This window comes from Phacochoerus africanus, chromosome 15 (genome assembly GCF_016906955.1).
Source record: "Phacochoerus africanus isolate WHEZ1 chromosome 15, ROS_Pafr_v1, whole genome shotgun sequence".
Taxonomy (NCBI): domain Eukaryota; kingdom Metazoa; phylum Chordata; class Mammalia; order Artiodactyla; family Suidae; genus Phacochoerus; species Phacochoerus africanus.
In genome coordinates this window covers 108,359,590-108,382,706 of record NC_062558.1, presented here as the reverse complement: position 1 = coordinate 108,382,706, position 23,117 = coordinate 108,359,590, and the positions used below count along the sequence as shown (strand labels likewise).

Genomic DNA, 23,117 nt, shown 5'->3' with positions numbered 1-23,117 from the left:
CAGCATTGCCCCCAAAGGGTTGCTCTCCCATGTTGCTGATGACCTCGAAGCACTGCCCATTTCCCCTTTCCACTACATCAAAACCAAATGCCAGACATCGAGCCTCCAACCCTCCACAACTCTCACCTGGTTCACTCCTTGGGTCTCCTCAGGAAATCAGCACAGAGTGTCAATAGCATATTAGCTCTCTTGGGGTGGCGATGATGAAAATGAGGATTTTTGTGGGTTGTTGCTGAAATAAGGATTGTGAAACACCAAGGTTTCTTATCAGGAAAAGTTGTGCAGGGCTTCAGAGAAGCCAGCTCTTTGGCCTCACAACTACCTGGAGACAGAATAGCAGAGGGGGGCCTCTCTGATTTAAGGGCATTTCATCTAAGACTATCTCTGCTCTTGGGCACAGGATATAAAACTGAGTGGAGTAGGGGGAGACTTTGGAACAGCCTGCTGGGAGCAACGGGGACTAGTGAACTCAGTTCTTGAGGGACTTCTGACCACACACAACTGTGTGAACACCTTAGCTGCAGCCCTGTTTCTCCCATTTGAATTTCCATCTGGCTAATCAGCAAGGGTTACACCTTGGTCTGCCATGTGCTCCCTTTTGAGGAACCAGTAGGGTGTAGCAGAAAAGTCAGAACCCAGGATTGCAGACCCTGAGGAAGGCGCTAGATTTTCTGAGCTTTGGCTTTCTCTTCTGTGAACCAGGGAACAGGATACTTCTGTAAGTAGCAGTGGAAAGGATGTCATGAGATGATGTATAGGCACATCCTTTGCATTGTCCCTGGTGCATAGTAGGTGCTCATGAGAGAGTTTTTATTTTGTATCCTCTGGGAATCGCATGTTTAACACGTATCTCCTCTAAATGCATGACTCCGTGCTTAGTGTCGGAAGACAATACGAAGATTAAACACAAAACAAAGGAAAAAACTGGGAGCCTGGCCTCAAGGAGCTTTCAGTCTAGTGGGAAACACAGACTTGCACATAGTTGTAATTCTGACGCATGGGAGCCTTTCCTTTGCTGTCACAAGCCTGACTCTACCCAGAAAACCCGGCTGTGTCAGCGTGCCGTGGGTCCCACGTTCTCTTTCAGGAAACCGTGGACATGCTGAAGAGTCACATTAAAGAGGAACTGATGCAAGGGGAGGAGTCTGACTCTGTGTATGAGTCCATGGCCCACCTTTCCACAGACCTGCTCATGAAGTGCTCCCTCAACCCCGGCTGCGACGAGGAGCTGTACGAGTCCATGGCAGCCTTCGTCCCAGCGGCCACCGAGGACCTCTGTAAGTAGCCCGGCTTAGTTCTGCTTCCATCTTTCTGCTGACCAGTGGTTTCTTCCTTCTGGTGGGGGGTGGGGGGGGGGAAGTCCCTGCTTAACCCCACCCCACCCTGGAGAGGTGAAGATCCTATTTACACAGAGTTAGACTGGTTGTCATGTGCTGTGGCAAGCAGAATCCTCCTTCAGACTTCCCCTGCTGTGACTGCTGTGTTACCGGAAAGTTTAAGTAAGGGCCCGGGACTCGGAGCTGATGAAGGCTGCCTTGTGAGCTAACATCAGTAATTTCGAACTCTGGCAGTTCCAGTGGGCCCTTTTCCAAGCAAACATTTTGTAATGCCCCCTTACTCCCTTGACCTGAGATTCATATAATACAACCTGCCTCCATATGAAATTCTAGAAATCAAGCATATGTCCTAAGTGAAACATAAAAGCACAGTAAAAGGAGAGGAAATCCTCATATGTAACTACACATGAGGACATAATGAAATAAGGGTTGCAAAACACCAAGGTTTCTTGGATGCAGTCACCCACACTCAGAATCACTGCCAATGTCATGGCCTCCAACACGAGCTGACACGTTTATTGTGTCGGTGACTTGGATACTGCTGGCAGTGTTGGCATCAGCGCCTGGATCTTCCTAAATGGCCAGCGATTCCTCACACTCCTTTCCATTTTCATAGCAGTTGAATTCCTGAAAAACTCAGTGTAAATCAAAACCATGCAAAAATGTAAGTTGTATGTGTAAATGGAGCAGCTTAGTGTCTAGACTAAGAAAATTATAAACAAGGTTTTTTAATAAGCTGATTTTATTGGGTTACTATATAATAAAATTATTGCCAAAATACCATATCTCCAGGACATGATTTTTTTAGTAAATTGCTTACCAAATTTTGCCCATTTTTGGTGATCTTAATCATTTTTTTTCAATAGCAAAAGTAATACATTCTTACAAAAATTTGAAACAAAATAAAACTGTATAACCGAGTTATTAAAAGTCCACTCAACCAACCAGTATAACATACATAATAGTTTGGTGGGTATTTTTGCCCATATTTTTCCTGATACTTGCTGATTTAAATTTTAAAAAGTATATACACATGCATATGCATATAAACAGATAAGTACAAATGTATATGTACAAATACATATAATAAGCAGTTTTTTAATCTATATGTGTGTCTAGTAAATATTTAAAAGTCAAGAGGGACATAAAACGGGGCTATTCCCCACAAAGAAGGATGTCTAACATCTTTCTCCCTTCTGCTCAATGCAAGTAGCCTCCCTACATCAAGGTGACAGCCCAAAATACCCTCCTAGGTTTTTTCCAAACGCCCTCTAGAGGGCAGTGCCGCTCCCCCGAGAACCACTGGTTTAAACATTGGATTACAATGCACGGGTCAGAACTGAAGTAGGACTACGCAACGGGCCCTCTAAGAGCCTTCTTTATATGTTACCACCATTTACCGTCAGATGCTAAGAGCTCTGAAACATTGCCTACAGCTTTGCTCTCCTTCCTTCTGGTCTAATTAATCAAGTCAAGAAAGACAAGACAAATAACCATCAACGCATCCATCACTTTTATTGATGGAGGACTTTCTGGAATGGGCTAGATTGGGTATTGCCAACTTTCAGCCTGAGAAGAAGACAGTGGGGAGGTGGGCCTGATTTTCCCATCCATGAATAGAAAAGCGGGCATCAAGAGAATGCTTTGGAGCAAGAGATGCAGGCAGGTCGGGGGACCAGAGGTGAACCCTGACACCAGCAGGGCCTTTGATACTGCCACCCCAGCACTTAGAAGCTATGGTCCAGTGTTTGCGAGGTGCTTGCCAGTCAGATTGGCTGCTTCTCTTGGGGAGGGAGGGAAAGGGGGAAAGAGCAGTGGAAGCTCTTGCCCAGCACCTAACTGGGAGGAATGGAAGTGCTGGTGGGAGCTCCTCCTCAGTGAGCAGTGACCCGGTAGGGAGGTGAGGAAAGAAGGCATCACCCCTACCATCCACATCCTCCATGTCACTGTATCCTCAGAGGGACCGTACAAGGATGCTTTTCTTAGCCTGCACTTTACAAATGAGGAAAGTGAGGCACAGAGAGGTTAAGCAACTTTCCCAAAGTCTCACAGTTAATAAGGGATAGAGCCCAGTTTTGAACCCGGGTCTCTCTGTCTCTAGGACCATCATCTTCATTCTGGGCCTGAAATTTCCCTCTAACACCACAAATTTTAGTCCTGGTTTCTTTCAGAAAAACCATCTAGCAGCTACAGCCATGCTTCCTCTTTCTGTGGCCCAGATGTTAGCTCACAAAGCAGCCTCTGGCGCCCCCTGCCCTTACGCATCCATCCATCTCTCCGTGTACCCAATAAGCGTTCTGGAACAGCTGTGTTTCAGCTACTTGCCTCTCCCGGGAGTTGGTGAGACAGGGGGAGGAGAGGGGAAGAAATGGTCCTTTTCAGTGTGGAACAGAGAGGCATTCACAAAAGAACATTTGGAGAACAACTGGTACCCATTTGGGAAGTCAGGGACCAAGCTTTATCATTTCTGCCCTTTGGCCCTATTATGGGCAGTTGGACAATGAAAGAATCTCTCACTTTACTGGCAGTTTAGTGTTGACAGAGAGCCTTAACACTTGTTATTCCCCAGGATGCTCCCGCTCATGAAATGCCACCCCCTCCCCAGTGCACAGAGGTGGGGAATGCTAACAGCTGCCAGTCCCATCACTCCTGTCTGCCGAGCCCCTCACAGCGGGAGCAGTGAACCTCTCCAGCCCTTCCCAAGGCAGGGGAGGGCTACGGAGCTTGCCTGCTTTGTGACCAGTTGGCATGCAGTTGGGGGGATTCTGGTGGCTGTGGAGCTAGAAGGAGGCCACTGACAGTCAGGCTGGAGAATTGGTCTGTTTAGAGGATGGGAAAAGGAAACCCACTGCATTTTTCATTTGCCAGGTCATATAAACTCTGAATTCCCTCATCCTGGCCATTATTTGACTTGTGTTTCTCTCTCTGGGGCTTAATCTTGAGAATGACCATTTGCCTACTGTCCCAGAAGAAGCAGCAACTTGTACTTGGGGAGGAACCGTTTATTATACTACCAGTGACTCTCTGGGGGAGAAGGCAGTTTAGGTCATAAATAAGTAGGGCAAACTGGTATACCTAAGATGCATATTTGTAACACCATCCAGCAGAGTAATCGCTGGGAACATCTGCCGCCCCTTCCTGGTCAGCAGACTGCTTTCATCTCTGTGATCTCATCCGATCATCCTGAGGCTTGGTGCCTAGAGTTATCTTCATTTTAGAAAGGAGATCGCTAAGGTTCCAAGATTTAGTAACTTACTTGAGTCCTGTCAAGAGAGAACTGGATCAGGAATCCGAGTTGGAAGACTCCCAGGGGTCAAATCTGTCCACTGCCCACAGAGATAGAGGACCTTCCTGGACAGCCCTGGGATGGATACTTACAGGGGGGCTATTTCTAAATCTGAATATCCGAGGTTATCAGTGCCCCACTTTTGTTACCATTCAACCCTGGAGGCTGAAAGTAAACATATTAAGGAAACTAAGCTATGTTTGTTCACTCACCAACTTCCTCGCTCGCTCATTCCTTCGTTTGCTCACCGGACAAACATTACACAGTACAAACTCTAGGCCAGCCCCTCAGCATTGCTTTGGAGGTCATCTAACTGTGTTGGGACAAATCTGCCTCCTTCTGACTTGAGTTTTTAAAAAGGGACAATAATGAGATTCCCTTCTCCAAAGGGAACCCAAACAATCAGTTAGTAGGAGGTTGTCAGGGGAACTCCCTGGATTGAATAAAGGGGGCTGGGGGCAGCATTGGGTTCTGACCCTGAGAATTTATGGTCCTTCCCTTGAACTTCACACACACACACACACACACACACACACACACACACACACGCACTTCTCACACTCACAATCTTTAGTTTAGATATGCTGCCACCAGGTGGTAATTACATGTCTTTGTAATCAGACTTTCAACTTTGCTCCCAATTCTCTTGAGAATTTTTTGTTCCAGACCCCTACAGATTTAAACCATCATTTTCTGCTATATAGGAAATAAATGTTATTAAGGATAAGCTTATACAAACACTAAATGAAAATCATGGCACACTTTTCTTTGGGTGTTTTCACTCTCCTGGTCTTTTTATCATTTCCTTCTTTTGCTTCAATCCTGGCCTTCGGAGAATGATACGGTGGGCCTGGTGGGCCTTTGATTTAGGTAATACATTTTGTGTGTAGAACCTCACCAGTGATTGGTCACTTCCTGAGGCTCTGAGTACTCAGGTCTTGGGAGTCATTTCTGGGTGGCCCTGGTCCAGCTGTTTCCAAGGTGATCCTCTTGTGGATTTAGCACTGCTTCAGTATCTCAGCGGCTCGTCTTTCTCTATCAGGAGAGAGGAGTACAAGGAGAAAGGTATGAGGACTCACTACTAGAAACTAAACTCACACCTATCGCTCTAATCCATCCCACCTCCTCGAGCTGAACGTGCCCCTGCTCCTTCCACCCAGTTCCGCGGCTCAAGTTTGTGTACATTGGAGAGCCCACTTAGCCCCAGCTAACTCGATGGCTTCCCTTAGCAACCTCCTTGGTAACTGGCATCTTTGTAACAGATCACCTCCCGCAGTGTTTTCTTTACCTGAGCTCTCTAGTTACAGCCCCTCTCTGCAAGCTCGGTCGCCCCTGAGCTGGGAGCATAGCTGGGCACACACGGGAAAGGGCCTCATAGCCCAGCCACGTAAGGTCTGAGTTCACCTGAGGGACCATTTGTAAGCAAAATTGTCATGTTACTGATTTGCTTCTGGAACATGCTGCCTTCCCCATCTGCACGCTCTTCTCTCATGAGTCTTTCTTCCTGCACAGCCTCTGAGGCTGTGCCATCCTCCTGCTGTCCATCTTGGGGGCCAAAAAGTGCCTTATGGGCTGGGTGCAAGGCACAAGGTCTTATAGCAAGGAACTCACTCTGAGGCAGGGCTGTTCCTCTCTTGTCTTGGGCTGAAACTGACCCAGTGAAGCAAAAGGAGTCTCAAGGCACTTCTTGATTTTTGTAGCTTTTCCCTCCTCCAGATGTAAAGAACTGTGTTATGGACATTGGCACTTAGTGAAAGCATGCTGGATTGAATATTCTCAAGTTAGTAAGATCAAATCCTCACCACCAGCAAAGACCTTGCTCCCTTCTGCACCTGCGTAGCTGCAGGTCATGCCTTCCTCAGGGCTCTGCATGCACATCATCACTTTGCACTCCGGCTGTGCACCTGCTTCTCTGGTTACCTGCTCCTGCTTCAGTTAGGAAGTATGTATCATCCACACGCTGGACAGCAGGTGCTCCATTATTTCTTGAACTTGAGTGTTACCAGAAGATAAGAAGTCATCCTAGGAGTCCCCGTCGTGGTGCAGCGGAAACGAATCCGACTAGGAACCATGAGGTTGGGGGTTCGATCCCTGGCCTCGCTCAATGGGTTAAGGATCATGGTTGCCATGAGCTGTCAACCACGCAGACGCAGCTGCGGTCACAGACGCAGCTCGGATCTGGCATTGCTGTGGCTTTGCTGTAGGCCGGCAGCAACAGCTCTGATTAGACCCCTAGCCTGGGAACCTCCATATGCCGTGGGTGCAGCCCTAAAAAGACAGAAAAGACAAAAAAAAAAGTCATCTTAGATGTGTGGTATAGAATCATTTGTTGACATTCCAAGGCAAAGACTTTACTTCCCCGATAGGTGATAGACCTGTTAGATGTCCCTGAGGGTGGGACATCTTTGGCCCCTTCTCACTGCCTTGTCTTTGTGTCCACATGTTTGCTCATGCTGTTCATGCTTCCTGAATTGCTCTTCTCTTTTCTCAGCTGGGGAAATGCCCAGATTCTTTAACAAAGCCCAAAGACCTCCATATCCATGTGATCATTTACTTATTCCTCATTGGTTTGTTCATTCACACAGTCACTCATTCATTCAGCAACATTTATTGACTCCCTCGAGTGTTTAAGTCACTGTGTCAGGTGACAAGGAGTCAGTACGTAAGCGGGCATGATCTCTGCCTTCCAGAGCTTCCCTTCTAGTGGGACAGCTGGAGAGTAAACAAAGATACTGCAAAACTGAGTATATAACCACAAACTGTGACAGTGCAGTGGAGGAAAAGGATGTAGTGCTCTCAAGAGGGCAGCTAGTGGAGAAAGGTTTGGGGGGGGGTGTGACTTAACAAGTCCTGGTACCCACTGCACCCTACCAGGAACTCATTCCATGGACTGATTCCTGCAAGGCGGACGGTCTGTGTGCTTACCAGGAGCACCGCATTGAGGCAATGCTAAGAAATTCACAAACCTTAACATGCGGCTTCTCCTAACCCTTCCATGCTTAGACTCTCTTTTCCAATGCCAGTCCCTCCTTGGCCCCTCTAATTTCAGATGCCACTCTCCTCTCTCTATCTCCATGGCTCTGTCTTTCCCCTCCTCCAACTCCCTCTGTCTTTCTCTCTCATTCTCTCTCTCCTTCTTCCCCCTTCTCCCTCCCCCCACAACCTCTGTATGTGTGTGACTTTCTCTATGTCTCTGTCTCTGCCTCTCTGTCTCTATGTGTCTCTCTCTCCTTCTCATCACCTCTCCATGAGGATATGCGAAGGGTGGACTTTCTTATTGACATGATCAATCAAAGCACTCCATTCCACCTGCATGCAAATGGAACCAATCAGGTTTCAGCTTTTCTTCAAACATTTTACCCTCCTGCTCCTTGCTCTAAGGCTCTTTTTTTGGCCACAAAAGCACTTGCTGAGAAAAATTCTTTGGGGTTGCTTTCAGGCTTTGAGAGCCTTTCCAGAATAGTCTCTCAGTATCTGACATTTTACTGTATTATGTACTCAGATTAGGTTTTCTATTAAATTAACAACACATAATCTGGATGGAGATTCCCCTGTGATCTCAATTCATGTCCCATAGGGAGTATCATATGAGCTCCTTTGAAAATTCATTATAGCTCTTGACTCCTTCCTTTAATTAAGTGCCTGCCTGCCTTCTCTCATCTGTTCAGGCTTCTTTCTTCCCAGGAATGGTTTCATTTGGATTGACTCCGTTAAAAAGCACCGTGTAACTCTGCAGCTGGCTTTTCCCAGAAGGAGACTTTGGCCTCAGAGTCTCCTTGTTATTATTTTGTTCTGTTTTTTTTTTCCAATGAAATGAAAGAACTTTTCACTATTTCCTTAGACCAACAGGTTTCAGCACATTTCTTTTTTTTTTTTGTCTTTTGTCTTTTTTGTTGTTGTTGCTATTTCTTGGGCCGCTCCCGCGGCATATGGAGGTTCCCAGGCCAGGGGTTGAATCGGAGCTGTAGCCACCAGCCTACGCCAGAGCCACAGCAACGCGGGATCCGAGCCGCGTCTGCAACCTACACCACAGCTCGCGGCAACGCCAGATCGTTAACCCACTGAGCAAGGGCAGGGACCGAACCTGCAACCTCATGGTTCCTAGTCGGATTCGTTAACCACTGCGCCACGACGGGAACCCCAGCACATTTCAATTTATTTTTAACTGACGAGGTGAAGGTTAAGTGCTTAGAATCTGAGGTACAAACCCTGAGCATCCAGGGATGCAGGGACCTGTTGTTCTGCTTTCCTTTACAAAATATTCTTTGTCCGAAACTGACTCTACCTCCCGAATTTTCTATGTATTTCAGTCACTCACAGGTTACTCCCACTATGCCTGGATTTGTGTACACATGGGTTATCAAATGTAGTTTGATGGTTTTATCTCTCATTAACTCCAAACAACCTAGGTACACCTTCTTTTCTCTTCTTTATTATTAGTAATATTAGTAATATCTGCTACTATTAGGACTTACTAATATACCAATGGCACCCAGTGTTTTAAAAATAATTTCACGTGCCAGTGTCAGTCAGCTGGTAATTGTGTGCCTGGAGAGCTGTGTTGAGAAGGATTCTGAGGCCACAAAGAATGCCATGATTGACTGGTGATGTTTGCCTTGAGTATGAATAGGGACATAGAGGCCAATGTATGTATCTACTGCTCCTGGTCTAATTCAAAGATATTTATGTTCAATTCAGTATAAAAATAATCATTTTATTTAAAATATAAATGGAAAGAAAAAATTTTTTTCATTTAAGGCCGTGCACATCTAGAGACTCAATAGAGGCCTGAGCCTACATGGGCTGCTGAGTCCATGTGTGGAATGATATGATGGATTCACTTGAGTGCACCCTGACCCTTGTGCCCTACTCCCCTTGCCAGACCCGTATGGGAAGGAAATTCATGGCAGCCTGACTGTGCTGACCTTTAGTTTTATCTGCTTTAGGCAGACCAATGCTCCTGAGCCTGTGAATATCCTAGATTACATGGCAAAGGGGAAATAAAGTTGCCAATGTAATTAAGGTTGCTAATCAGTTGGCCTTAAAGTCACGGGAATATCCTGGCTTATCGGGGTGGGTCCAATACCACCACAAAGGTCTTAAAAGTAGAAGAAGGAATCAGAAGATAGGCCAGAGATGGCATCATGAGAAGGACTTCGTTCAGCTAAGCTTTCTGCCTGACGTTGCTGGCTTTGAAGATGGAAGAAGAGGGCCTCATGGCAAGGAATGCAGGTGGTCCCTAGAAGCTAGAAAGGGAGAGGAGACAGAACCTCCCTCCCTTAGAGCTCCTGGAAAGGAGTTCAGTCCTGCTGTAACCTTGATTTCAGCCTAGTGGGACCCAAATCAGACTTCTGAACTATAGAACTGTAAAATAAGTTTATGTTGCTTTAAGTCACTAAGTTTGTGGTAATTTGTTACAACAGCAGTAGAAAACTAACATTCTATCTAAGTTGCCCCAATATAATGATAATGGTCATCACTGATATTTAGTACCTGGCACTGTTACTAGACATTTTTTTCTTGTTTTTAAAATTTTTTTGAAACATAGTTGATTTACAATGTTGTGTTTGTTTCAGGTGTACAGCAAAGTGGTTCAGTTATGTGTGTGTATAAATATATGTTCTTTTTAATATTCTTTTCCATTGTAGGTTATTGAAAGATATTGAAATAGTTCCTTGTTGCTAAACATTTAAAAGCATTAATTATCTCAGTTGGTTCATATAGTCTTCCTCTAAGGTAGGTACTGTTATCTAGACCCATTTTACAGATGGAGGTATGGAAGCTTAGTGATAGCAAGTAACTTGCCCAAGGACACAGAACCACTAAGAATCAGAGCCACGGCTTGAACCCAGGTCTCTATACTAAAGTCCGTGTTAGTAACCATCATGCTCAGCAGCCGGTATCCTAGCTGTTATCCTAGATCTGTATAGCTTACCTAGTCTCAGTTGACATGTTTCTCTGACTTAAGTTTGTCACTTGAATGCATACCATTCACTTGGCTCCAGCCCTTGTCAGGGCCTTTACCACTGACTTCCAGGCTTTCTCCTGTGTCTACAGGCCCCCCTCCCCTTCCCAGTGCCCCTGCCCCCATCATGCTCTTCCAGCCAAGCCTCAGCTCCTCTGGCTTTAGGCTGTGTCCCTGCAATCAGCCTCTACCTATGATCCCGATGGTACCAGGTAGGGGCAGAAGGGATTGAGGGCGTCTAGAATTTCCCCTTGGTGCTCATTGCTGAGCCCTCTAATAAAGAATGTGATGGGCCTCAGGTAAGCACAAAGTAACAGGCATGAGACCTCCAGGTCAGGTCTGGACTGCATCGGCAGACCTTGTCCGAGGAAGAAAGAAGCCTGCAGCTCTGTCCAGCTAGCACTTAGTGTTCAGGAGCCATGACCAAGAAATTGTCTGGCAAACCTTGTTTGTAAGTCAGATTTCCACACATAATTCTATGGTAAAGAATTAGCATTTATTATCTTAAGATCCCCCAGCCCTGTGCTTTAAGTATATTCAAATATAAGAATATTGATTGGGTGTAATTCTTTATTAGGAAATGTAATACATATGTTATTTGAAAATATGTGTAGGTATCCAGCTATTAGAATTAACCCATAGGCATTTACTACTCTGAAAAGGAGACTTGAATTCAAACAAATAAAGTTACTGCTAAAAAGGTATACTTGGAGTCCTCTTTGTAAAGATGTTCTTGGAGTTCCCGTCATGGCTCAGTTGTTAGCGAATGCAACTAGGAACCATGAGGTTGTGGGTTCGATCCCTGGCCTTGCTCAGTGGGTTAAGGATCTGGTGTTGCCATGGACTGTGGTTGAAGTCGCAGACGTGGCTTGGATCTGGCATTGCTGTGGCTGTGGTGCAGGCTGGTGGCTACAGCTCCGATTGGACCCCTAGCCTGGGAACCTCCATATGCCATGGGTGCAGCCCTAGGAAAAACTAAAGGACAAAAAAAATAATAATAATAAATAAAATTGTTCTTAGAGTTCCCATCATGGCTCAGTGGAAACAAATCTGACTAGTATCTATGAGGATGTAGGTTCAATCCCGGGCCTCACTCAGTGAGCTATGGTGTAGGTTGCAGACATGGCTTGGATCCCATGTTGCTGTTGTGGCGTAGGTCGGCAGCTGTAGCTCCAATTCACTTCCAAAACTACCTGGCAATTTGCACATGCCCCAAGTGTGGCCCTAAAAAAAAAAAAAATTTCCTCTGTTTTAGACATTAGGCTGGCTATAGAATTTAATAATAAAGTTAATAGGGATAACAATAATAGTAATAGTAGCAGCTAACATTCATTAGCACTTCCTATGTGCTAGCTGCTGTGCTTCTCATTCAATACTCAGGAGAAACCCATGCAATACATACTGTTATTATTACCATTTTACAGACAGGAAAACAGAAGCTGAGTGGATGTAAACAACTTGGCCCAAGATAAACTATGGGCAAAGAGTTAATATAACAGCCATCATTTCCCCTTTCTGCAGGAGAATTTGACCTTTGTTGACTTCCTCTCTGTTACCCTGGTTACCTGATAAGAGCCATAGTCAACTATGTCTCTAGGCAACATTGCCTATGATAAAAATGGCTCTTAATTGGTTGCTAAATTGCATTTGAAACTGGGAGGAGCTGTATATAAACTACAGATACCTGAAAGGGACACCATACTGTGGGCTTCCCTGAGGGCAATAACTCTGGATGCCTCTTACGGGGACCCTGGAACCTATGCCTCAGGAGTTGCAAACAGAACTCTAGAGTTGAGAAGTGCTGCTCCTGTGAGGCACCAAGGCAGCGCCTCCACCTGCATGATATGGAGCTGATCTCCTTGCATGAGAGCTGCAGGACTGCATGCAGGCTGCCCTAGGTGAGGAAGGCCGCTTGGCACTGTCCTTTTGGCCTGTATTCTCCATCCTTCTGAGTAGACCATCATGGCCCATAGTCATCTTGCAAGGCTGAATGATCAATTGGATCTAAAAAATTGGATCTGAAAATCAGTTGGGGCATTCCTGCTGTGGCACAGCAGGTTAAGGATCTGGCATTGCTGCAGCTGTTGGCTCAGATTGGATCCCTGGCCCTAGAACTTCCATATGTGTGATTGCAGCCAAAAAAAAAAAAAAAAAAGCCGGTTGGACAGGTGAGTGTGGCAGTCCTACAGTCAGAAGGAGAAGAATCATAATTGGAACCTATGCATTTTGACCCTAGTGCCCAAGCCTCCCACTATCCTTCTAGGGTGCCTCAAGGAGGAAAAGAAATTCTACAAAGGTCACAGGACTGACATTTAGCAGATCCTAGTTTGTTCATTTCCAAAATCATGCATTTCGACACCAGTTAAGGTGTGACTATAGAGTCAAAGGAGCTGTTTGTCGCAGGTGTCTCATTTGCCCTGTCTTCATCATCATACATGGCGCATGGCTCAATAGTGTCACTGGAAGGTGACTCGATAGTGTAGGTGGACAGGAAAGGCTCAGCATTAAGTCATTCCCAGGGTTATGCTTCTTTTGTTTTGCTGTTGCTGTTCTTTCTCTCCTTTTCTTATCTCCTTCCCTTCCTTCCCCTTCTTCTTCTTAAACAAGAAAAATTAAACAAAAGGAAAAAAAAAAAAAACCACCACCACCACCACCACCAAAACCTTTTGAACTATTTTTAGACTTAGAGAAAAGTTCCAAAAATGCTAACCTTTCTGTATACCTTTCACCCAGGTTCCAGTTATCTTACATAACCGTGATACAAATACTAAAGCCGAGAAATAAACATTGGTGCAGTCCCACTAACTGACCTCCAGACTTTGTTCAGATTCACTAGTTTCCCCCCTAAGGTTCTTTTTCTGTTTGTAGGTAGGAGTCTAGATACTGATCCCAGACGGGATGAGGAGGGTCCTGCTCCCAGCAGGGCACCCCTGTAGCATACATCTTTCTCCTCAGTTTTCTAGCTCCAGGGGCAAAATGTTCCATAAAACCACAATTAAGCAATCTAAATAGAAAATTTCAAATAAGTGGAATTTTTCTGGTCTAGAATTCTTAAGGAATGAATTAAGTGTGAATTCTTACCAGAAATTTATTTTTAAAAGTGAAACACCTCTAGGTATGTTTCAAGGTCAGTAAATCACGCAAATCTCCGAAGTTTACAGACTTCAGTGTTGATAAGAGAGGTTCACTGAATCAACAGTTTCATCATTTGAAATCAGAGGGCTTTGGACCAGAGGGGATCAGGGTACGTTATATTCAATGCAAAGTCTCCACTGTTTCAAGAAACATTAAACTGAACAGGTAGAAAAAAGAAATTGTTTTTTCTTTCTTTTTTTTGGGGGGGGGTGGATAATAGTTAAGGTGACACAAACATGATCATAGCCCTGGATTTCTTTCCATTATTTTTTCAATAGGCTAAAAAATTGAAATCTAAAGAGACAAACAGTGAAAAAAACCTTTCTCCAGTCCTTGTCCAGCATCTTTCTAGCTCCTTGGAAACCACTGATCTTAATTTCGTATATCTCCTTCGAGTTTCTTTTTACACGGTATAAGAATACAAAAAATATAATCTTATTTTTCTCTCTTCGAGGACAAAGATAGCACATTAATTTTTGAAAGTATATTTCTTGTAGATTATGATTCAAAAAGAATATTTCTTTTTTATTTTGCTTCATATCTTTTTTTTTTTTAATAACATGTTATAGCCACCTGTGAATCCCCTCTGGAATCTAATTATCCTCCCTCCCTCCCCAGAGCTAACCACAACCATGAATTCAACATTTACTCTTCCCAGTATATCAGCATGTTTTCATATGTTTACTATGTATTTATGAATTTATAAACAAAATGTAGTATGATTTTCTAGGCCTTAAAACTCATATAAACTATTTCATGGTGCAAACACCAGTGGGCAACTTTCATAAACAACATTATGTATTTTTTTAATGGTCGCAAAATTTATATTTTGAGTATCAAAGGATTATCAAAGTTTAAAACAAAGTCCAGTAAGAGCTAGCCTGTGTAATAAGTAATATCTGGTCACTGGAAAGTTTAAAAATCAGAATTTTTTATAATTAAAAAACTCAATCAATCTGGTCATGACAGGTGAGCATAAGCATAAACCCATGGAGACCAAAACTCTGTGTGAAAACCATTTAATCACCACAGCAGTAACAATCACTTTGTCGTAACCTGAAATTATTTTTGCTTTTGGAGTCTAATTGTACATACTTGATCATAATTACTTAGGCCTTAAAAAAAATGTCAGTAGGGTTTTTTTCATATATGAATGCAGCACAAGCCACTGTAGATGATTTGGAAGACAAAAGTAGAAAATAGAAAATAAAATGTCTATGATCTGAAATGTCTACAATCTATCTGTATGGCTTCAGAAATAGTGACTATATGCATTTTGTTGTATTTCTTTCCAGACCTTTTTTTCTATGTACACACAAATAGTTTGTTTCAAAATTAGGATTATATCATGTGAACTTCATTAACATAACTTTATGACCATGACCTCTTTTCAACCGATATTCTTGAGAAGTGAGGTATAAACATAAACTCTGCAGACGAATTCACCAGATTCTATTTAACTGGTCCCCAAAGATCAAAGTAGTAAGAAAATAGTGTATCTGTGTATACTGATTAAATGCAAATGATTTTTTCCCCAAAGTATACTATTTGACTTCAAACTACATATTTGGCCGAAGCAAACAAGTCCCCAGTAATTACATGATATGACTCACTGAATGCTACCTCTTGATAACATTGAAGCTGTTCTTTTAACACAAGACTGAAATTTTGCTCCCAAAGTGCTTCGGAGCCATAAAGTAATAGTCACTGTTGGTTACTCAGGTTTGAATAGAATCTGCTGTGGTGATTAAATGGTTTTCAAACACAGTTTTGGTCTCCATGGGTTTATGCTTATTAGTGAAAACCCAGGTCTGTGTGCTTCTTCCTTGTAAATGACCAATTACATGGATGACCTAAAAATGGAGTTCTAGTTGTTATGTTTTTTGAGATGGTGCTATGTTGATAGAGTAGTTTCAATGCATTCTTTTTATCTGTTGCAAAATTGCTCATGGTTTAAATAAATTACAGCTTATTCTTTTTGTCCCTGTTTCCAATTATTTTTTTCTTGTTGATGATATGAAGAAGGCTGCATATATATGGATTTAAAAATTAAGCCCCATCTGGGAGTTCCCGTCGTGGCGCAGTGGTTGATGAATCCGACTAGGAACCATGAGGTTGCGGGTTCGATCCCTGCCCTTGCTCAGTGGGTTAACGATCCGGTGTTGCCTTGAGCTGTGGTGTAGGTCGCAGACGTGGCTCGGATCCTGCGTTGCTGTGGCTCTGGTGTAGGCCGGTGGCTACAACTCCAATTCAACCTCTAGCCTGGGAACCTCCATATGCCGAGGGAGTGGCCCAGGAAACGGCAAAAAAAAAAGACCAAAAAAAAAATTAAGCCCCATCTTTCAAACGCAGATAAGCACATCTGTACCTTTCGAGTCTTGTGGTCCAGGAAAGAGACCGAAGGTTGTGAATGTTGCTCTCCTTTATACCACACGCTTACTGAGTGTCCTTATTGAGCAGATAGCTAATTGGATGGGTGGACACGTGGATCTATGTATGGATGCATAGATAGTTAGATGTGTGGGTGAGTAGATGGATGGTTTTAATGAATTTTTGAATCTCTTGATTCAAGATCTCTTGATTTGTCAAACCTTGTATCTCCATCTGTAAAATATCCTTGCCTGTGTACAAGAACGACATACACACTCAGTCTCCTTTTCCTTCTAGATGTTGAAATGCTTCAGGCCAGTACATCTAATCCAATGGCTGGAGACAGTTACTCTCGGACCACTAAGGACTCTATGATCCGCAAGTTTTTAGAAGGTAAGTTGTAGCAGTGGGCAGAGAAACAGAGAAGAGGGGAAACAAATGTAAGACATTGCCTGGTTCCGTATGAGGGTTGCTCCCTCTGCATACATGGCAAATGGCGTGATTGAAGGTATTCTACTCCCATGAGCCCCTCCATCAGACTATTACAAGTGGGCCAGAAGTTCCCACCCTTGGAGCCACTCCTTTGGGTAAACAAGTTGCCTTCAGCAAGATCCCGTTTTAAATGCACCTGTTTATTTTTATTTGATCAAATTTTAATGAGTACCTCCTATGAGCCAAGCGCTATTTTGGATGTTGGGCTGGGGGACACAAAGGAAAATAAGATATAATCAGTACCCTAAAGCGACTTTCCTTTCTGGCGAAGGAAGATAAAATGTGGGAGCAGGCGGCATACACAGGTATTATTAAGTTGAGGCTGTATTACATAGTGATTAAGAACACAGACTCTGGTAAGTACCCAGTTCCCACTTCAGTTCCCTGGAAAACCTTGGACAAGTCACTCAAGTCATTCCTCTGGGTCTTAGTTGCCTCAGTTGTAAGATGAGATGAATATTGTGAGAATCATGTCATTTCTTGTACATTAGGCATCAGAACAGGACCAGGTATGTAACAAGATATAAACATTCCTTACTGTTATTGTTATTATCAATGAAGCTTTCACAGGTAGAGAGTGTTAAATTGTATGGGTAATTCCTTAACTCTGTCCAGTCATTTACACTTTATGGGCGGGGCTGTTGGTAAAGCAGGGTGACAAGAGGATGGGAAAAGTAGTTTTGACGGTAAAGAGGAAAGAGAAGTTCTCAGCAGCGATAGGTAACAACAGCCTGGCCAGCTGACTGTTTTTGTAGATAAACTTTTATTGCAACACATTGTGCCTGTTCCTTTCACATTGCCTGTGGCTGCTTTTGTACTTGAAGGGCAGAATTCAGTACTTTTGTGCATGTGAGACAGGAGGTGCCGGGATCCCCGTCATCCTGTAGGGTAGCCAGCACTCCCAGGACACTTCGTTTTGTTAACGTCAGAAATACCTTGCCAGAATTTCTTCATGCCCTGTACAGGATGTTCAAAGATGGACATAATGGGGCTTTCCTACGAAATGGAAACTTCTTTGGGGGCAGAGCCTTGGAACTCAGAGCCGTTTGATGAGTTGGGACCCCCTTGGTCAGGCATCTCAACCCAGGACACAGGGAAGCCAAGAGCATTCTTTTTACAGCTCAGAAAAGATGCAATGAAAAAACTCCCAATAAACTATTGGTTTGGAAGTCTCATAGAAAGAAGGCCCAAGCTTTCTTCATTCCTGTGTCTTAAATAGTCGTTTAATAAAGATTCGTTGACTGCCTGGTGCTAAAGAGAAGAAGGGGGCAGAGGAAAGCACCTACTATTTGCAGGCACTGAGCTATTCCTCTATTATTTCATTTTGTCCTCACAGTACTCCTGTGAGTAGCTCTCAGAAGGAAATCAGATTCAGAGAGGTTATATAACATACCCAAGGTCACACAGCTTTTGTGTGTGTGTGTGTGGACACGTGTGTGTATGCATGTGTGTGTTTGTGTGTATGTGTGTGTACAAAGGCAGGTCTTGAAGCCACAGGGATAGTGTGGTCAGGTCCCAGCACAGAGCATTGCAGCCTGTAACCAGGAAGGAGGCAGTGCAGATCTGAGGGCTATGGGACTCTAGGGATAGAGGGTGGGAGACAAGCTTCTGTCCTAAGTCTTTTTGGTCAGCGGGGAGCAGAATGGGTCAAAAGTTGCAAAAGAAGCAGTAGATCAAGGAAGCAAAGAGCACAGGCGTTGGAGCCAGCTTCCCCCGTCTGGCTCTAAGTGACTTTGGGCAAGTTACTTAAATGTGCAAGCCCCCGGTTTCTTCATCTGCAAAATGAGATTAATGATTGTAGTTACTCCACTGCATTATACGATCAAAGGAAATGATGCGGATAATACACTTGGAAGAGCACTTGGCAAATCCCTCAGGGAGGATTTGCTATAGTCATTTTGATGCTGAGGATGAGGGTGAGGAGTCGTTGCGGGTGAGGGTTCCAGTCCACTCTCACCCTGTAGCCCAGGCACCAGAGGGTGGCGCCAAGCATCCTTTGGCTTTGGGGACTGAGCTGTCTTTTCACTACTTCTAGTGGGATGAACAACTGAATCCCGACTGTAAAACTGAGATGATAGAGCCTAGTGCTCACTTTCTTTTCCTGCACCGATGGGTGGCAAATGAAGGTGACATCAATGTTTTCTCAGTTGCTTTGCATGGAGTTCTCAGCAGATGGTACAGAAGAAAAGGGAAAAGCCCTTTGCCAAAAGGCAGGACTATGCAAATAAGGTGTGGTCACCCTCTCTGCTTGATGACTGGCAATAACCCAGTTCATTTGACCACTGCTTTCTTTAAAAAAAAAAAACTTTTGTCAGTTTTATTGAGGTAAACTTAACAAAAATTGTATATATTTAAGGAATACAATGTGATGGCTTCATATGACTATACATTGTAAAAGGATCACCACAGTCAAGCTAATTAGCATTTATTACCTCACATAGTTACCTTTTTTTTCCTCTTTTTCTCCCCTACCCATCTCCCCTCTGACAACCACGTGTTTGTTCTCTGTATCTATGAGTGTGTTTCTGTTTTATTATGTTTGTTCATTTGTTTTGTTTTTCAGATTCCACATGTAAGTGAAATCATACGGTATTTGTCTTTCTCTATCTGACTTATTTCACTTAGCATAATACTTGCTAGGTCCATCCATGTTATCACAAAGAGTAAGATTTCATTCTTTTTTATGACTTGGTAATATTCCATTGTATGTATATGCCACATCTTCTTTATCTTTTCACCCACTGATGGACATTTAAGTTGCTTCCATATCTTGGCTATTGTTTATAGTACTGCAATGAATATTGGAGTGCATGTATGTTTCTGAATTAGTATTGTGGGGTTTTTTTCTGATAAATACCCAAAAGTGAAACTGCTGGATCATATGGTAGTTCTATTTTTAATTTTTTAAGGCGCCTCCATACTCTTTTCCAAAGTAACTGCACTCATTTCATTCCCACTAACAGTGCTAAAGTTTTCATTTCCTCACTTCCTTGCCAACACTTGTTTTTTATTGCCTTTTTGATGACTAGTTGCTTTCCCTTGCTGCTTTTAATATTCTCTCTATATCTTTAATTTTTACCCTTTTAATTACAATGCATCTTGGTGTGGACCTCTTTGTGTTGGTCTTGTTTGGGATTCTATGCTTCCTAGGCCTGGATATTTGCTTCCTTTCCCAGGTGAAGGAACTTTTCAACTATTAATTCTTCAAATATGTTCTCTGTCCCTTTGTTCCTTTTTCTCCTTCTTGGACCCCAATAATATGAACATTAGTCTGCTCGTTGTTGTCTCAGAGATCTCCTAAACTGTCCTTACTTTTTTTTTTTTTTTTGTCTTTTTGCCATTTCTTGGGCCGCTCCCACGGCATATGGAAGTTCCCAGGCTAGGGGTCTAATCGGAGCTGAAGCCGCTGGCCTACACCAGGGCCACAGCAACGCTGGATCCGAGCCGCATCTGCAACCTACACCACAGCTCACGGCAATGCCGGATCGTTAACCCACTGAGCAAGGCCAGGGATCGAACTAGCAACCTCATGGTTCCTAGTCGGATTCGTTAACCACTGCGCCACGACGGGAACTCCCAAGTGTCCTTACTTTTTAAAATTCTTTTTTTTTTTTTCTGTTCAGCTGGAGTGATTTTTATTACTCTGTCTTCCGGTTCATCGATCTGTTTCTCTGTTATCATCTCGTCTACTGTTGATTCCTTCGAGTGGGCGTTAACCTTTCGGTTATTATATTCTTCGAATCTACTTCTTTCTTCTTTCTATTTTTTAACTCATTGTTAAACCTCTTGCCGTGTCCGTCTGTTCTTCTCCTGAGTTCCCTGAGCATCTTTGTGATCATTACCTTGAACTCTATCAGGTAGATTGCGTATGTCCACTTTACTCAGTTCTTCTGGAGTTTTTCTTGTTCCTTTGTTTGGAATAGATTTCTCTCTCTCTTTCATTTTGCCTAATTCTCTGTTTCAATTTCTATGTGTTTGGTAGCTTTGTTATATCTCCCAGTCTTGGAGAAGTGGCCTTATGTAGGAGATGTCCTGTGGGCCCAGTAGCATATTCCCCTCTGGCTACCAGAGCTAGAGTGGTGCCCCCTACATGGGGGTACATGGGCCTTTCTGTTGTGCAGGGCTGATGACCGTGGGTGTGGTAGTAGGTGGGGCTGGCCCCTAGCTGGTTGACTGATGGGCCCTGTCGGATGTGGAGTCTGCCAGCTTGCTGATGGATAGGACTGGATCCCATGGAGGTGGGCCATAGGGCTCAGGTGTCCCAGGATTTGACACTTGCTTTCAATTGCCCTTCTCTGTGTTTCTAGGCAACAGCGTGGGAGTGGCCAGTCTGGAGAGGGATGCGCACCATCTTGGCCAGGAAGAAGATGTTTATCACACAGTGGATGATGATGAGGCCTTTTCCGTGGACCTAGCCAGCAGGCCCCCTGTCCCAGTGCCAAGGCCAGAGGCCAGTGCTTCCAGCACTCACCAGTTTTCTGACAATGAACCATACATTTCTAAAGGCAAGTGTGGCAGGGAATGATGCCCAGGGGGGTCTTCAGAGCCTCTCAGCAGGAATTCCCTGGATCTTTTACCTTCTGAACCATTGCTTGGATGCTATCCCCTTCAGAAAGGTCTCCAGCCAGCCCCAGGAGATGGAGTCAGAGCTTGGGGCAGATCCTGGAGCTAGACTGTAGAGTATAAGAATTACCAGATTTGTGCACCTGACCTCCATTCCAATTTTAATAGCATAAGCAGGTTGTAGAAAGTATGGCAAAAAGTCGTAATCTGAGGAACATAGCCCTCAACCAGAGCCGCAGGCAATTGGGCTGGGGTTGTCAAATAAAGTAGTGCACGCCTAGTTAAGTATGAATTTCAGATAAATAGTGAATAATTTTTTAGAGTAAATTGTCCCCACATGTTGTACTCTCTTTTCAGTTTTGGTATTGGCTTGTTACATCTGGAAACCCTAAAGTTGGGTAGAAATACAGTGGAGGGATATTACGTATTGCCAAGTGCCCTCAGTGCTCAGGGGTTTGCCATCCCTTTGGCATGTGTAGCAGACACTATTGGTGCCCTGTTCACATCCCCCAGCTCTTTATATTTCTGTGCCCACTGGACAAACCCTGTGTTTCTTAGCCTGGTAGCTTTCCCTGGCATGTCAGGCTGGAAGAGTTGGAAGATCATATCACCCCTGGATGCAGCCCTCAGCCACTGACTGAGTCGGGTTGGTGGCTAAGAACCTAAATTGCTTGCTTCTCTACCGGGAGAACTCTGAGGTGCATGTTCTATGTTGCCTTCCAGAGCTCCCTGGCTTGCTCATCGTGGTGGCTTACTGGATAACCCACCGCTTATTGCTTTATCCACTTCCCTGTCTTGCCTCCATCACCTCTCACGTAGACCACTTGTCTTTCCATCCTTGTCCCAAGGTCTGCTTCTAAGGGGACCCAAATGTAGAAGCATGCAAATGTCTATTAATAATGCCTAACTGGCAGGGGCAGGGAGAGGGTGTTGTTGGCCTGGCTCATTATGGGGGTGGTAGTTGGGACAGGGACACAGGTGATTCCTAAAGAGCCCTGATGGACTTGCTAGGAAACTGTAGGGAAGCAAATAAAAGGAGAGAGTCAGGAGATGACAAAAGGGGCAGTGGTTTGGAGACCAAAACACTGTGGGTTCAATTCCCAGCTCTTGCATTCTTCACCCGTATAGTATGGTACATTGGGTAAATCATTTGCCCCTCTGTAGCTTTGGTTACCTCATCTGTAAAACGGGTATCATAATAATAAATGTATACATTGATGCATAATAATACTCTGGGAGACCCTTATTGTGAGGGTCAGATGAAATAATACATGGGGAACTACTTTATAAACTATAAAGTAGTGCATACACATTCCTTGTATTAACTATCTTGCCAAGGTATTGCTGTCCTATTGGCATCAGTTTCAAGGTGTAGATTGAATAATGACAATAAAAGCTAACATGAGGGCTTACATGTGCTAGGCTCCGTTCTAAGCACTTCCCATGTACTAACTAACGTAATCACCACAACAACCCAATGAGGAGAAGGTACAGTTATCATCCTCATTCTACAGATCAGAAAACTGAGGCAAGAAGTCAAGTCTCTCATCCTAGATCATGTGGCTTATAAATAGCAGAGCCAGGATTTGAACCCAGGGAATCTGTGCAGAGCCCAGAGAACCGTAACCACTATACCGTCCTACCACTGAGAGAACATGTGTCACTTCCCACTTTTCTCTGTGAGCCTTTATGGGTTTGATGTACATCTAAGTCCCTTTGAAGCCTTGCATGCATTTTAACCTTTCCACTGCCCTGTCTGTCTTACAGCACTTGTTGAAATGGTAAGTGACACTTCTTTTACTCTGAAACATCAAAATGTTCTATGGCTCGCTACAGATGTTCAAGGATCTAGCACATGTCTTTGCGCACATTACCCCTTTTTTTTTTTTGTCTTTGTCTTTTTAGGGCTGCACCAATGGCATATGGAGGTTCCCAGGCTAGGGGTCTAATCAGAGCTGTAGCCGCCGGC

The 23,117-nt window shown here is 44.0% G+C and overlaps 1 protein-coding gene across 1 annotated transcript in view; it reads left to right on the top strand.

Annotated features, from left to right (window-relative positions):
- The window catches only part of PIK3AP1 (phosphoinositide-3-kinase adaptor protein 1), a 122,647-nt gene that overhangs the window by 70,223 nt on the left and 29,307 nt on the right, over positions 1-23,117 (top strand). The window contains 3 exon segments of the mRNA XM_047761949.1: positions 1,088-1,277; positions 16,391-16,486; positions 20,893-21,090. Of these exon segments, the coding sequence (XP_047617905.1) occupies positions 1,088-1,277; positions 16,391-16,486; positions 20,893-21,090 (484 nt within the window).